The following is a 16579-nucleotide window of genomic DNA, read 5'->3' on the forward strand; positions in this document are numbered from 1 at the left end:
TGTACACATGGCATCTAAGATGTGGTGTGGTCTGGTCTGTCGAAATCTATGCACTTTGCAACGCGAAACGCGTGGAAGGGCGGCGCAGGAAGCCGATCAACCAGCGCCCTGCATGGGCAGCTCCCAGCCCGTCGCGGCGGGGAGCGGAGCGCTCCAGCCGCCGGGCGGGAACACGAGGGCTGCCCCGCCTGGCTCCGCATCCCGCGCTGCTCCCGGAGATGGCAGCGCTCCCTCCCGAGGGCAACGCGGGCTCCCCCACCCGCGGCCGGGGCGCCGTCGGGGCCGCGCACGAGTGCCCGCGGGGCTCCCGCCGTGCATTCCCTGTCCCGTCGAGCTGCCGGCGGAGAGCTGTGCCGGCTGCCTGGGGGTCTGCTCCTCGGCGCCTCCCAGAGCCGGGGGCTGTCACAAAGCGCCTTTGTTCCCTCGTCCCTCGGGCTGCCGGGGCGGGGGCGGCGCATCCGCGGGCCCGGACGCGTCCCGCGGCGCTCCCGCGGGCGGCTCGGCAGCGCCGCCTCCCTGCTTCCCTCCCTCCCTGCCTGCCTCCCTCCCTGCTTCCCTCCCTCCCTGCCTGCCTCCCTGCTTCCCTCCCTCCCTCCCTGCCTGCCCGGCGGCGGCGGAGCTTGGCCCGGGACGCTGCGCGGAGGTAAGGCGGCCACAGCCCGCGGCGGGGAGCGCGGCCCGCGGCACCTGCTGGCCCTCAGCCCCGGGGCCGCTGCGCCGGGCGGGGAGCGGTGGACTGTGCCGGGGAGCGGTGGACTGTCCCGGGGAGCGGTGGACTGTCCCGAGCCTTCCCCGGGCTCCGCGGAGCTGCGGCGATGTTCCGCCGGCTGCCACTGGGTCCCGGCGCCGCAGTGTGCGATGCGCCCGGGCGGGCTCCGCTGGTGTCCGCGCAAAGCCTTTGACTGTGCTGTCATTCGCCTTCAAAGCCCCAAAAGGCGGAGAGGGACTTGAGTAGGGCTTTGTTGTGGTTTTGTTGTTGTTGTTTTTAAATATATGTTGTTGTTTGTTTTCATGTTTTAAGTTCATTATTTTGCCGTAAAAACTACTCTCTTTTTTTTTTCGCCAGTGGGGGCAAGGTTTTCGGTCTTGATCATAAAGGTGCTCGCCTTTCTCATACACAGCAAAAGTTTTTAACTTCGTTACTCTTCACTTTTTTAATAGTCAAAAATATAAAGGCAATGAAAGCTTTTCTAATGGTGAAATTCTGAGAAACACCTTTCAAAACAGTTCTTGGTAGTGTTTTGTTGGGGCACTGCTGAGCACAGCTTAGAGATAAACCAGGCTTTAAAATCTTCATTTTTATGGGCTTAAGTCCTGCCTCTGTATCTGATCCTATACAAAAATAGGTGAAGTTCTTCTCATAAATCTTATAAGGTGCACAGATGTGACTGAAAACCTACCAGATGTTTTATTTTACAGAAGTGATTTGCTCTTTACTGCACATTGTGGAAATACAATATAAGGGGGCATTTTACTAAGAGGCATTTTTCCACATAAGTAGTGATTTAACTATATTCTGTGAACTCAGTATGAAAAACTGACAGGACAACATCTGGTAGAAATATTAGACTACTTAATGGCTTTTATTTTTCCACAATGATGGTTGAATATTGACTAAAACAAAGAAAGTGATCGTGTCTGCATAACTTTATAATAGGCAACTCATTTGGCCTTCTCAGTTAGCTTGTAAATTAGATATTTATGTCAATTTTCAGAATTTTCAAAAATCTACAGATTTTCCTACCACCTAGTTGAGTTGTATCTTTCAGGCTTAACATTATTAAGACAAGCAGATACTATCAAATGATGTTAATAGTTAGAAGAGGACTATACGGTGGAATAGTTGCCCTTCTCAATGGAAGCAGCTGCGTTGATTATTAGAATTATGTTTAATGACTTTTGGTATAAAATTTTTTCTAGATCTTAGTGTAGAGTTTGTTGCACAGTTCTATTTGTCCATGAAAGTGGAATACCAGTTATAAAAGTGCCATTAAATACAGAGAATATCCTCTTGCTTTGTTAATTTTAGCATTTTGGTGGATGGCCAAGCCTGAGGGATGTCGAAGTGTCACAACGTAGCATTGGAGTGCTACCATTTGGATGCATTTGTAGAACCAAAAGTTTCTACTCCACTTCTTTGCTATTTTGTCATTAAACATTGAATATTAGACTGTGCTGCATAAACTCTTTAAAGGGTTTGCTGTTGCTCTGGATCCATGGCTTCACAGTGCCCAAACTAGGGAGTAGTAAATGCTAAAGCCATTAAAAATTTCATAATTAGAAAGCTACTGTCTCAGTCAAAATGAGTGTTAAAAGGAGTGCGGTAAGACAGGTATCCTACACCGTTATCAAACATATTTCCTTTGTTTCAGTAACCTTAGTTACGCATTTGGTTTTAGTTTTGTCGTTTAGTAATGTATAAGCCACACTTCACTTTTTAAAGTTTCTAAACACTAGAGCCTCATTTTCATTTCAGTTGAAATGAATATATTTTGAAATGGGTGTATTTCGTCAACCTCAACAGCAGACTTCTGTCAGAGGAGGCATTTTTTACTAGAGATTTTTCTGTATTTTAAAACCCAAGACTGTCCTTCAAAGGAATAAGTGTGATCCCTTTTTTTAAGACTCTTATATTCCCTTCTCAGGATCACAAATTGGCTGTGCTTTTAACAAATTAATTTGGATGTACTTTGGTATTTCAGTAGCCCTGAATGGGGTGATTTAAAAAAAAAAAAAAAAAAAAAAAAAAAAGATTTAAGCATCTATTTGTCTCAAATTGTTGAAAAGAGTGATATTTTAAAAGGTGGTTAGCTACATTTCCTCTGTTCATTTGCCTTCAAGAGCAGTTCATATCTGGTGAAGTAATCAACACTAGTGCAAACTGCTTCATGATAAATGTGATAGGCAAGGTTTATTTCACCTCACTTTAAATGGTGTTAGAAGGCAGTAAATGAATGTGCTTGTGAAGCTGCGAGCTGAGGGTTCTGATTCGTCCCCTCCCTATCCTCCAATGCTCTAGATGTTCAGGAAATTCTTGTGGAAAAATGAAAGATCACTTCAAAAACCTTGGCTGTAAAGTTAAATCTCTGACTTTGGGAATGTAGTATTTATTACATCTGAATTTTTAGCTTGCTAGATTTTTCCTTTTCACTTATTTTGTCTAAGATCTTTTAGTCAGGTCCAGAAAAAAGATCTGTACTTAAAAGAATGTTCTGTACCACATTCGACCTGATGGCTGTGGAGTGTAGTTCCTGGTGCTGGGGAAATTGTGAGTGAGCTTTCGGAGTGTACTAACATAATGTAATTCAGACGGAATCTATAAATTCAGGAGTACAGTTTAGTTCGGTTGCTGTGCTTCTATAGCAGGAGCTGTGGGATGAGTGCTGCTGTTGGGCACTGGCTTGTTTTTCTTGAGCACCACACTGAAATCTCACAGATTTTGGAGAGTATTAAGATCTGGGAATATAAACAGACTATTTGCATGGTCAAAAATAACAAAATGCAGTCAACAAGCAGAAGAGAGCTCAGTAGAAGGCGTCTTGATCTGCACGTGCTGCTAGACTTCTACAAGACGTTTTGCTAAGACAAATACGTCGGATTTTAAAGCATTACAAATTATGCTCTGGGGATTCCTGCCTGCCTTCCAGGGGCCACTGGGTGGGATACATCCTTCTTTTATTGTTGTTTTGGTTGAGCACCAATAGAGATTTAATGCGCCTGTCTTGATAGAGTGGTAATAAGACTAATTCTCAGTGTTCTATAGGTAAGAATTTCAGTGTGATCATCACCAAAAAGAAGTGTAATTAAAAAGGAAGAATTAAATTCCAAGGCACCTGTGCAGCATTGTCGAAGTTTTATTTACAGTATGATATTTTTGACATTCAGTCAGTTGCTTTACTGTTAAAAAGCAGCAGGTCTGTGGCAGAGGTGTGGGATTGTGACCTGAAAGGAGAATTAAACAGAGCACAAGCAAAGACTTTGTTTTGTTATCTTTGAATTGATATATGGGAATATGAAATTCATGTTTTATACCACTGCTCACACTTTGCATCTGTCTGCAAGGCACAGTTTTTTTCACAAACTCTGATCTGATGCAGCTTAATGCCATGGAGCCATGGAGGCTTGCTGGAGCAGCCACAGAGCATGAAGTTCAGTGAAGTTTGTACAAGTGAACGCTTTACTGCAGAGCAGCATCAAGGCCAGTCCTGTCTTCACCTGCTCTCTCTCTCTTTCTTCCACAGTGATATGCTTTATTTACAAGGAAGAGGAGAGAGTCAAGTTGCTGGCTGCGAGCTGGGTTGCTGTAGGATCAGGAAGTGCCCCTCTGTGTTTAGGAGAATGCTGATGACAGATATTAAGTGCCAGGACAGCCAGTAGTAGTCACAGTGTTGGCTGCAGGGTCACCTTGTCAACTGATAGAAATGCCTTTCTGCTGATACTTAAATAATGGTGCCCCTTATCTAATTCCTTGGTGTGTACAGAGTAAAAATGTTTGTAACTGACATTTCACAATGCAGTTAAGTCAATAATGGATGTTTTCAATGGGTTTATTTTCTTATTGTGGTCCTTCTAACATATCACAATAACTGGGGAGCCCATGCTGTAAAATGCTGAAATTTGCAATGTTGAAAAGATTTGAATACATGATGGTCCCATAATTGACAACCAGTAAATAATATATTGGGTGAAGAATATTGAAATTATATATTCCAACTATGCATTGGAATGTCTTGCGTCTTTGATAAAACCTAAGTTGCATGTTGCTGTTCCTCTTACTAGCTTGAGCTAGTTAAGGAACTGGCAATAGCATTTGGCACTAGGTTTAAGGGGATACAATAGATTTAAAAAATGTATACTTACTAAAATGATGGTCAAGAATTTTGCTCATTTTTGTATATTTACCTCTGCTTGACTGAAACCTCTGCTACAAGTCTTTCCAGTTTGCACCACAGTACCATATATAGATTCCATTAAATTAACTGCTAAACTGGATACTGAAAAGGGTTTATTTCGTGTGTATAGATGAATTCTGCTATTGCTGTCATTGGCAGTGTAGGCGATGCCTGAAACCAGACCTGTTTGTCTGTGAGATGCTCGTTGTGCTGGTTTCTGTGTCAGAGGCACAGATGTCAGAGGAAGGGATCAGGTGTTGCTCTGTGAAATTATGTGCATTCATGATATTGGGAGCTTGACCCTCCCCTTGCTGTGTGGGGTAGGACTCCACCTTAGCACTGGCGAGGATTTGTCTGTGTGGCACCCTGTGTGCTCTGGGGGCCCTTGCTTTTTTGTGGACATGGGCAGTTCTTTGCTGTACAGAGGAGGCGAGTGGTGAGTAGTGAGCTGCATGTGATGGTGTCTCTTTCAGTCCCTCGATCTGAAATGGAAGTTGCACAAGCGCTGTGCTCTAGCCAGAACAGAGTATTTCCTCCCTACGTGCATCCTCTTCTTCCTGCCTCTCCCAGCCACTTCCAGCAGTCAGGCTGATTTCTGCAAGCGCCAGACAGAGGAAAGACGTGAGCCATTAATGTGAATTTTTTTTCTAAACAACCAGCGCTATTCAGAGTGTGAGAAAAGCAGAAGAAGCCACTTAGTGCTGTGTGTTGACATTTATTGATTCTTCTACAGAAAGCAACAAGTACCATTTGGTATTCCTTTGTATCCAGGAAACACCATTATAAGCCAGTTTGTCCGGCCAGTACACAGGGAAAATCCTGATAATATTTCAGAATGGTTCTAGTCAGTGCTGTATGAAAAATCTTGGTTGGTTCTGATGAGTTTATTCATCCACTCAGGATTCATGTTGAGCTAGGTACTTGGGATCTACAGGGAGTGGATGCACAGTGTGATGCAAGCAAAGGGTGAAGTGAAGCCAGGATGGCCCCATCTTTCCAGTGCGTTGTGTTTGTATTTGCCAGTACAGAAGGAGTTTGTTTTACTAGTGATGAAATTTTTATCCCCCAAAGGAAGAACTAATTAATGTTTTCTAGCTCACACTTTCTGTAGAATAGGTAGACTAGACTGGATATCTGCCTATCTCATCCTTGCAGAGGAGGACGATGTTGAGATACATCTTTCGAGGCTTTGGAGGTCAGGATAATAATTTGACAAAAGCATCCAAGAGTAGTTCTTACTCTCTTGGCATGGCATAATGATTTGAATGTGCTCATATTTTCTTGCAGTGGAGATGGCGGACCTTAGTTTGGACGTGTTCCTTTAAAGATTGAGAAACACTGTAGGTAGAAGGGGTTTTATACATTGGAATAGAGCAATGGTATCAGATGGCTGACTGATGTGTCTCTTGTTTCAGACAATCACGAAGTGATGCCCGCTTCAGAAGAGCAACAGTAATTGTGAGGTCTGGGATAGATATTAATGTGCATCATCTATTCTGTCAATTAACACTTGTGAAGGGCTCTACCTTAAACTACTTCTTGTGGAAGAGATGTTACTGTTTCTTAACTTCTCTTGTAACCCTGTTTTCTTCTGTACCGACAGGGCTGCGCTTCCCGTGCTGCTGCTCTTAAGGCTGGGGTCGGGATGCTGTTGCTGGAAACTGCAGAGCTCTGTCTGTTGAAGTGAGATGCTCTGGTGTCAGCTGGAGGATACCTCCTTCCTACACAGAAAATAAGAAACCCCTACGACTGAATATTGCTGCTAAATAGGCTGACTGAATTAGTGTTTGCCTTGATATCTTTTTCTTGCAGTATGAAAGGTTTGTAATTTTTTTGCTGAACTGTTGCGATCTGTGATTTTGTAAAGGATTTTTCCTTTTTTTAGAACTGCAGGAATGTATGGACTTGTAAATTTACTTGAACTGATGGGCACCAGGAGATGAGGATTAACAAATTTATGGTTTAAAAGGAGTATATCTGTGGATGGTGGGTGGGTCGTTTTTTATTTCAGTTGAAGTTATGCATTTAATTTCTGCATTTGTAGGCAGGGAACTTCTCAAATCCTATCTGACTCATACAAGGCTGTATGTATGCTTTAACATGCAGTGAGCTGCACAACTGTGTTGTTTTTGGAAAGTGTTCAGCTGTAAAAACTAGGCTACATCTGAACTGAGAGCCCCGTCTTAAGACAGACTCTTTTTTTGTAGCCTGTTTCAGCAAGTTGAAGAAGACTTGTGCATAGTTGTTGAACCCACCCTGCTGCTCTAAAGATGTTGCTTCTGGTATGCTTTTCTCATTTGAAAGAATACTACTTTTAGACCATGAATTGTGAGGGTGTAGTGAATCTGAAATATAATTATGGAAATCAGAGTTGCTGTGATGACTGTCACATGTTGGGATATTGGCTGGGAGCGAAAGTTGCTACAATGTAATTCAAGTTCAATTTTTTACTTCTTTACTTTTTTACTTCTAGAGATAAATGCTGAAATTTCTACTAGTTAATTGGCTGCAGCTAGGAGCGTCTCAGCGCTGGGCTCAGCCTCATCTGTTTTGTTCACTGCTTCTATTATTTGAAATGCATGCAATATGTTAACTAATACCAGCCATCCCTCCTCCAGCTTAACATAGGCATCTTTACACCAGTGTTTTCTCATTCTGAGGAGATTTGGGGCAATTGGATAGCTGATAAGCTTAATATCCTTTCCCCTCCTTCAGTTCTGGAAGATGTTGACCTGGTTTGCAGACATGAATCGCACATTATATCAGTACATCATGATGGGTGTGTAGTAATTTCACTGATTTATTCTGTTTGTAGATGCTGTGACAATGGAGTTAAGCTGCTCTGAAGTACCTCTTTATGTAAGTCCTACAACGCTAGGCTTCTGCCTGGAGAGTTGCTTTCTTTTGGATAACAGCTCATTCAAAAGCAGGGTGAATTAAATTAAAAACCATTCTCTGTTTTTTTGAGACTGGAGACTGTTGAATGTTGCTGTCTGATGAGGCATGTGTGGAGGTTGCTGGTTTTCAGTAGTGCAACTCAGCTCTCTGAAGGAAGTTTTAAATTATTTCCCCTTTATCATCACTATTTTGTTCTCCTTCAGTATTCTCAATTGCAATTTTCAAAAGCAGCTTTACTGCCTGTGAAGAGACATCTCTCATTTGCTTTCCAACAATTTTTTGGTTTTTTTGCTTACAAAATTCCAAACTGCCAATCTCTCAGTTTCCACTAAGCAGGAAATTTTGTGCTAAAGAAATAAGTTGAAATTTGTAACTAAATGGATTTTTTTTCTGCAAAAACGGAAATAATTGCTTAAAGTATATGAACTCCAAGTTAAAAAACAAGCAGTAACATGAGTGAGGAATACATTAGATAAATTTAGTTTATTTTGTGCCTTCAAGGGAATGTGATTGTGAGTATTAAAACTTGGAAACTCTAGTAATTATTATTAAGAAATCGTGTTATTTATATCTATTCTGCTTTGCAATGAGGGTAGCAGAGGTGCATGGATGATTCCTAGGGGGAAAATGGGAGAACACTGAATGATTTTCAAAAAGGTGGTAAAAGAAAAAACCCCAATTATCTGCTTATTGTCATGAGATGGGGAAGGAAATGGAGGAATACAAATAATTTGTACCCTGGAGTATTGGAGGAACATACGCTTGGTACTGCACCAGCATGATTTTTCATTGTATTTTTCGGCTTCAGAGTTGAAACCTCAGGCTTGCAAAAGTTAGATGCAGTATATTTGAAGGCATCAGGAGAAAAATATTTTTGAGGCCTGTTCATGTGAGATGTTTATTGTGTGGTGCAGGGCTTTAAAAACAAATTTTTACATGAAAAGCAACTGGGGATATCTGATCTGCCTGATCTGGTATCTTCCCATAATAAGGTAATGGACTACTTTGCAAGGGGCAGTGCAGTGGTTTTAATTCATGTTGTTGAAAATGAAATATTTCATACTGTGTCTCACAGGAAATTCTTAAGGAAGATAAAGAAGAGGAAGATTAATATAAAGAGATAAAGATATATGGGTACTGCAAGAACTGTTAGGGTAGAGAGAAAGATATTTACAAGTGATAGTCCTTAAGTGTCATACTTAGGGCTACTTTAGTATTTTGGTTATAATCCTATGAATCAGATGTAGGCTTGCAAAATATATGTAAATTTGTTGACATCATGGTTTTGGGAGATGCTGGTTAGTACTGAGAAGAATTCAGTAATTATGTGGGAAGATTGAATTTTCCTACCTGTAATTTATGCCAGTAAAAAGTGGAAAGAATGGTACAAAACTGTGCATTTGGAGACTAATAATGATAGATCATTTATGATCAAGGGACTCACCAGGAGAGGCTTCAGGAGTGTATCAGTCACTTGTAGTGTGGTGGATGAGAGAAGGTGATTTTAGCTGAGAATGTTCACCCCAAGCTTTGCAGAACTGAGAGTCTGTACCAGAGCTAAGCTTAGCTGGTTGTGGCCCTGGGCTTTGGTAATTTTCTATTTGTGGTCTTTAGCCATTCACCAACCCAGGTAGATAAATCCCAGGGAGGGGTCCTAACTTGCTAGAAACCCAGTGAGAGGAGTTTGGTCACCAACTCATCTTCCTGCGGGGGCAGCAGATGGAGGTGGTGTCTTTCTTCTGGGTCCCCAGTGTCCTAACATGCCTGAGGTTAGTGGAGAAACATGGACTTGCAGTGGGAGCACCTGGGGTGAGTTTCCCAGAACCTGGGATTGTAGTAATTTTTTTACATTCTCCTGTGTTTATTTCTCTGTGTGTGTGAGAGAAAGATGGAAAGTTTTCTTTCATCCCCCATCTGAAACTTGGAGAAATCTTAGCAGATCTTATACTGATCATTTGAAGTTGATGTAGTTAATCTAATGAGTTGATGCCTGAAAGTATTTCAGCTTCATGATCTTGCCTAGCACAGTATTGTTCATAATCTGAGTGCCTTTGCAGGTGTTTGGGGAGATCGAAGAGTTCTGTCCATCCTGAAAAAGTCCTTCTGTCAGGGCAGTTATCTTCTATTAGTTAGATCCAATTACTTCATCCAATCTGGAAACTCCTTCCAACTGCTTCTGCTTTATTTGCGTGATTTTGTTGGAAAACACAATCAAATCATCCTTTAAATTAAACATGAAAGCCCTTTCTGATTATTTAGTTCCTTAGTCAGTTTTCATTAAGCAGTTCTCTGACAAGCTGTGCTTGTCTAAATGCTACTCCATCTCCATCACCTAAACGCTGTTTTCATGTGCCATAAGCAGGGATAGAGAAAACATCTCTGGAAAACTGAACATGGCAAATACTTGCATTGCTGCGAATTTAGATATTTCTCTGATGTATTCCAGTCCCTTCTAAAGGGCCACCATGGAACTCCAGAATACCATGTCGTGGCAATTGCACACTGTTCACATGCAACTTCCATGATGTCAGCATATAGTTCTAACATATTATTTTTCACAAGATAAGTGGAAGAGATGAAAAGGTAGGAAGTAATCTCTTCTTCCTAGCCTCTATGAAAGCATAACTTCTGTTCATTGAGAGAGGGAAGAATCTGCTGTAGGCTGGGTCCAAAATTAGGATGCTTTTCCCATTGTATGTAAACATGCATAGCATCTATATCCACTGGATTTTACCCTCTTATTCTTTGTAAGAATGCCTGTTTTGAGAGGATTGTATCTCATGTCAGATTATCTGAGAGTAACTGCAGTTTTGTGTTTATAATACACATTTTTAAAGATTATGTGCAGGGTACTTTGTTGACTCACTATATGTGAGCAGCCGTTAACACAGCTGGAGGATGTGCCCATACAGTGTGGCTACTTCAAACTGTCACACTTCAGCAGCACTTGGCAAATCTAAAATTGTATGCATATAACCTTGTTGGCTTAGTGATGGCTCTCCTATTTTGTTACATAGAGGGAATGCTTTTCAAAACTAAAGGACCTTGCTGATCCAATATAATTTTAGTGAAATATTTAAGAATACTCTATGCAACTACTCCATTTTGAAAATGTATTATTTAATACACTTCTTCTGCATTTAATTTTGGTGGCAGCAGTACATGAAAATGTAATTACAACACACATCAATACCATGATTTGAAAAATAAATGGTAATGAAACAGAAAATCAAATATTTGACACACATTTCCTCAGTTAGTTTGAGGAGCTTGTTTCTGGCTTCTAGACAGCAAATTAGTGTAAATCGCTCTATAAAATAACTCTTTTTAAGCCAGTCTAGTTTTCAGGATTGACTAGTGAAGAATACACCAACAGTTCATAGACGTCTCTTCTTTCAATGCTAATAATGCATCATTTAAATATATAGAACTTGAATGTAAGTAGCTTTTGCCCTCCTAAATTACGCTTTTTTTAAAACTGATACAAATAAAATTATATTTAGTTAATGCTTTTTGTAAGAAGAGCAGCAACCTGAGTTTTTCGTTTCGTTGTGGAATAAGACCTCACTATCTTCAGGCAGTCAGGCACTGATCTCATTGTAAATGTAAGAAAGACTATTCATGAAAGATGGAAGATAAAAGTAAAATATTTGATGAAGCACCCTTCAGATATTAAAGAATTTAATGTATAGAAGTTTTTCCTCCTATTGTAAGCAGTTTTTAGTGTGGAGAAACATCCCTCATGGAAAATCATTCCTTCTTATTTAACGGTAGGTAACTGGTTTTTGTTTGTTTTAAAGAAATGTTATTGATTACCAACTTTGATCTTAGACATTGGCAAAGAAATACCTGGCTGCCATGGGGCAAACATCCTGTGGAAGTACTGAACTCTCAAGACCAGTAAATAAGTGTTCTCAAAAGTTTGTGTATTATTCTCTGCTGGGAGCCTTACAAATGTTTTCCATAGGAGCAGGAAAGATAAAGAAATGCTGAGCCACAGAGTATATCCGCAGCATTTTCATGGAGACACCAAAGGGACCTCATCTCCCCAGGAGATGGTGCTGAAGGTTATGTGTTTCTTTCCAAAGTAACTTTAGTATGTTAATTCTCTGGGAAGAGGCAGAAACACAGGCTCCTGGCTTCCAGACTCAAGATCTTCTGGAAATTAAAACTTCCACTTGCTCTTGTGCTGCAAGGTGCTTACTGTTCTCAAAATTCCTAATGTATCACATGCTCCTATGTACAACCACTCTTGCTGGCTAAAAGTCCTCAAGATCCAAGCTTAATTAACTTCTCTTGTGTTCTGATATACAAAGTCTCCCTCTTAAGGTGTTTCTGCTCCGATGTTTTTACTTGGGGACAGTTTTATTTCTGACGCTGTTACAGAGTCCTGGGTGAAGCATAGGTACCAAGGAGAGAGAGGTGCTTGATGTCTGGAAGTATTCCTACAGGGAAGTTTTGGAGGGTGTCTCCAGATGGGTTGGGAAGGGCAGGGAGTAGGATGTGGCACCAGGCTGCTTGCAGCCACAGTGTCAGAGGGCCTGGAGACTCAGATTTTGGATAAGCTCAGTGGTGGTCTGTGTGTGGGCTGGGTCTGCAAAGTGCCAGACACTATTCCAGTGTGCTTTTGAGTGATTTGGGTGGGAAGTGGCAGTGGGACTTGGGTATTGATTGTGAGTAGCTGATTATCTCTCTTGCCAAGCTGTTTGCCTTCCCTGTTCCTCCGTGCTGTGGTTGATGTTTGAAGAGGGGTGGAAAGCAATAATTTTCCATGGTTGGATACAGCTTTTTTATTTGCTGCTCTTGACAGGTATTTGGTTTCTTCAAGCCAGCCCTTTGTGAAAAGAAGACGATTTCTGGCCTGTCTTGTCCATTCTGTGCTTTCATGTTCTTTGCTCTTGCAGTGGGTCTGGCCATAGTTCTGGGCCTATCTGTGTATTCAGCGAGGCTGAAATGACTGCCTTACTTAGACTTCAAAACACAAAAAAGAAATGTGGTTTAAAATGCAAATGTGTGTTGGCCTTTCAGCATGCCTTTGCTAATGCACAGAGCTGTGTTGGCCTGATCCAGCTCTGGCTGGAGTCAGCAGTAATTTGTTGTTGTCTGCTCTGGGAGCCTCATCACGGGAAGCCTGCACGTGGATGCGCAAGACTATGCACAAGGTCTGGCCTCTAGATGCAGGCTTGCTGCCAGAATGATACTGAGAAAATGTATCTAAAAAATGAGACCTATTTTAAAAGATATGAAAGAAAAGAATGGGTGCTTCAAAGGATGTCCATCAGCAGGCAGATAATTTTTGTTCCAGTGGTATATTTTCTTTTCCTCTCGGTCCTTAAATTGATATTTTTATGGGCGGGCACTTTGTACTTACATGATTTTGTGCAGTGTCTGCAACAGTAGAGATCTGACATTACATAGGACATGAGAATAATAACTAGTCTGATTTGTATATTTTAAATCAAGTCAACTGGAAGAGATTACTCCTTTTCTTTTAGTCAGCAGTTGCATGTCAGAAGGGATGTTAATTTTCTTGTTCTAGAAATTTCCTGACCTATGTTAACAGCTCATTGTTAAGCTTTTTAATTCCTCTGTATTACCTTATGCATGAACATAAGTTGTGTGCTGTCCCTGACAGCAAAACACTGAATGTTATTTTCAATGATAGACGAGCAAGAACATTAATGCATGCTTTTTAGCACTGGGCTTAAAGTTTTTTTCTATTTCTTCTGCCTACTCCCCTCTCCCTTCTGATGAAAGCATTCCAGATATTTTTATTTCTATCCAGTGGTTCTGGAATTAAAAGATACCTCATTAAATATTAGAAGCATCTGAAAAATATTAATTAATTAATTAATTAATTAATCACTTGTTTATTACTTTGTTATATGGGACTCTGAAAAATTTTCTCCACCTTAGCTGTTGTCAGCTTGATAACAAGCTAAAAAGCTTTAAGACTGGTGGTGGCAAGGTAAGGAAAATAAAGTCAGTTTGACATAAAGTGCTGATTTGCTATAGACTTGCTCTGCAGTTCAGATTGTTACAAACACTGGTAGATTAATTCTGCACGAACGATCAGTTCCATGACTGTTTCTCATACTGCTGCTGACATAGAGCAGGCATAAAAAAGCACAAAGCCAGCATGAGCTCTGTATCATATGTGCTCTCACTGATGCCTTAGGATTTTAGCTTTCTTATTTTTCAGGTTTTTGTAATCCTGTAATTCTTTAGTGTATAATGTAACTCTAAACTCTATATAGAGTGCTAGCTACTGCTTTCCCGTTTAGTCTGAAAAAACAATTCCCCTCTAGGCCTGGGAATCAAGAACCATTTACCATCTCAGGCCCTGAGAAATGTACACAAAAGTGAGTTTGGGGGGAGAGCAAACTTGGGGTCAATGACTTCATTACCTGAAGCTGTAATTGGAAGATCAACCCCCAAAATGCAAATGAACCAAATTTGTAAAAATATGAAAACCTGTGACCAGTTGTCCATTTTGGGTGCAGCCCCTGGGGGGGAGGGTTGTCTGCCCTAAATGCACCTGGAGGCCCTTCCATAAACAGAATTGCTTTTTATTTCCTTAATTTTGTCTGGCCTCTGTTTTTAGGTAGCCCCACAAAGCATCATCACTAATTCAGCAGAAATAAGATTGTGTTCCCAGGTCTGACGTGGGTCAGGTTAGTGTGGCTGGATGTTGTTTATGGTGATGTGGAAGTGGTGTTGCTGCCAATTGTATCTTAAATTGAGTAAAGGGCTGGTTGAGAGGATTAAGCGGAAGAAACAGGACTGAGAAGGAAAATTTTTCTGTGGTAAGATAATGCCTTAGAAAATAAAAACCTGGAAAGCATCTGGGCATATTGCATGTGCAGTGAACGGAAAGCATATGCCTAATAGATATTTCTTTTTAAAATCGGTAATGTTAGAGGTAACTTAGTGTGCAGTAGCATAGAGACTTGCAGATATATGTATGTCATTACCTGTTACTTTGTTTCTTCTTTTTAGAGGAAATTTTTTTTCCTATATTTTGTTTTTGTTTTTTAAATTCTGTTGGATTCTAATTTCTTTTGCTGGAGGCAAATCTTGCAGTTCTCAACAAAACCCCTTGTTTTTCTGTCTGTGTGAGAATGAACCTTTGTTGAGGCTAGAGAGGAAGTAGAAGGTGCAACTCATTTTGAGACATCAGCTTTGGGTAAAAGTGTACGCAGTTTCAGAAACTCCCAATACAGCAGATGTATTTGAATTTGTCACTGAAGGGGGAGTATTCCAATAAGCTTGATTGAAAACTCACAAAGTTTAAGGATGGTCTCCTATTAAAACCCAACAACATAAAACAATCCTTTATCTCTCTTCCCCTAATCAAGGCCAAGGACTTGTTAAGCCTTTAAAGAAGCACAAAGTTAAAGAAGCACAAGGAAGCATGAAGTATGTACCAGGTGCAGAAGGTGGGAGAGGTCAGACAGGGATTGGGTGGGGGGAAGGTCGCAGAGCTGTGTCTTAGGGGACTGTGTGAGCGGTGTTTTCAAACAGGGTGGGGAAAATCCATCTCTGAGGAGTAAACTTGGGCAGCTTTGATCCTGCTGTGAGGCAGGGGAGTCAGCTAGTTAACTTGCCAGCATCTCCTCCATCCTTCTTTGCTTGGAATGTACTTTTATCATCAGTTTGGATTTAGCAGAGTGTTTAATTTTTTTTCCAGTTTATGTGGGCTACTTAGTCAAAAAGGTGGCTGTAGTTTCTACCAGTATTTACTTCTTCTTTAAAAAGGCATTGCATCTGAACTAAAACGAGGAACTTCCTTCTTTTTCATATCAAAAGAGGGAAGCTTATATGTCTTCAATTGGAAATTTCTCTTTTAATGCTTTTCTATTCAAGATAGTGCTGGGACCTTGCTAGAAGCATCCTTCAAACTTTATTTTGGTGGTACTCTGAGCACTTTCTTTTCTGGCTTTTTTGACAAGAACAGAGCTTCTAGTCAGTGGACTTCCTGTGTGCTGTATTGCCTTAAGCACCTGTGGGTTATCTTACTTGTGCCTGAAGGTGTCTGTGCAAATGCATCCTCTGCATTTCTGAGAAACCTGCCACATGCTGAAGAAGTACCTACAGGTACTTAGCACATAAAGCTGATGTGGTTTGGAGAACCTGTGGTGCATTTCCCACACGTTGGCAGTTCTTTTCCACAGGTTCAGGGGCTGAAGACCAGCCTTGTGCAAATGAGTGAGGGTCTCTGGTTGCTGGTGGAGTTCTGCAGTATCAATTAGCAGAGGACTGGCTCTTCTAGAAGCAATGCTGCATGCGTATTTAATTTTTGTAAAAGTGTATGTGTGGGCTTTAGGACAATATGTAGTATTAAGTATAACTCTATCAACAGGTACCTTGTCTCCAAGTTTGTGTGTGGAATTATGCTTATTACATTCCTCTGGATAGAAAAAATTCTTCTTCCCTTAAGTTATTAAATGGGGGGGAAAGCCATCCTGTTTTAGCTACACAGTTAGAAAGTTAATGCTTCTAGAGAAATGTTCAGCTTTTATCTCTTATTTTTTTGAGTTTGCAACTTCTTTCTTTCCCTGCATGCAGTGTTGCTGTTTCATTGTGTGCTGAATCCCATTGCATTCAATTCAGTTGGGGTGCATGCTTTCTTATGCAAGTCCATAACTGCATTTACGGCAATCTGTAGACAAGATCTGCCTGGTGGACACTCTAAAAATATCACAGAACATTGGAAAGCCGTGTTTATAACTTTCTTTTTGTTATTAATGATTTGAATATGATTGATTTGTGTTCATTTAGAATTACCC

General features: G+C 41.0%; 1 protein-coding gene across 10 annotated transcripts in view; it reads left to right on the forward strand.

The window, feature by feature from the left end:
- Positions 1 to 591: 591 nt before the first annotated feature.
- Positions 592 to 16579, forward strand: part of ARHGEF28 (Rho guanine nucleotide exchange factor 28) — a 118926-nt gene continuing 102938 nt past the window's right edge. For 3 of the 10 annotated variants that reach the window (XM_088157413.1, XM_088157414.1, XM_088157419.1), the window contains exons 1-3: positions 594 to 643; positions 6496 to 6712; positions 7708 to 7751. In XM_088157413.1, the coding sequence (XP_088013539.1) occupies positions 6706 to 6712; positions 7708 to 7751 (51 nt within the window). In that variant the 5' untranslated portion in view covers positions 594 to 643; positions 6496 to 6705. Of the gene's footprint in view, positions 644 to 6495; positions 6713 to 7099; positions 7175 to 7707; positions 7752 to 16579 lie in introns of all 10 variants that reach the window. The other 7 variants (XM_088157418.1, XM_088157420.1, XM_088157415.1 and 4 more) reach the window with 6 other exon arrangements.

Source organism: Sturnus vulgaris, chromosome Z (genome assembly GCF_052056855.1).
Source record: "Sturnus vulgaris isolate bStuVul1 chromosome Z, bStuVul1.hap1, whole genome shotgun sequence".
NCBI classification, from domain to species: Eukaryota; Metazoa; Chordata; class Aves; order Passeriformes; family Sturnidae; genus Sturnus; species Sturnus vulgaris.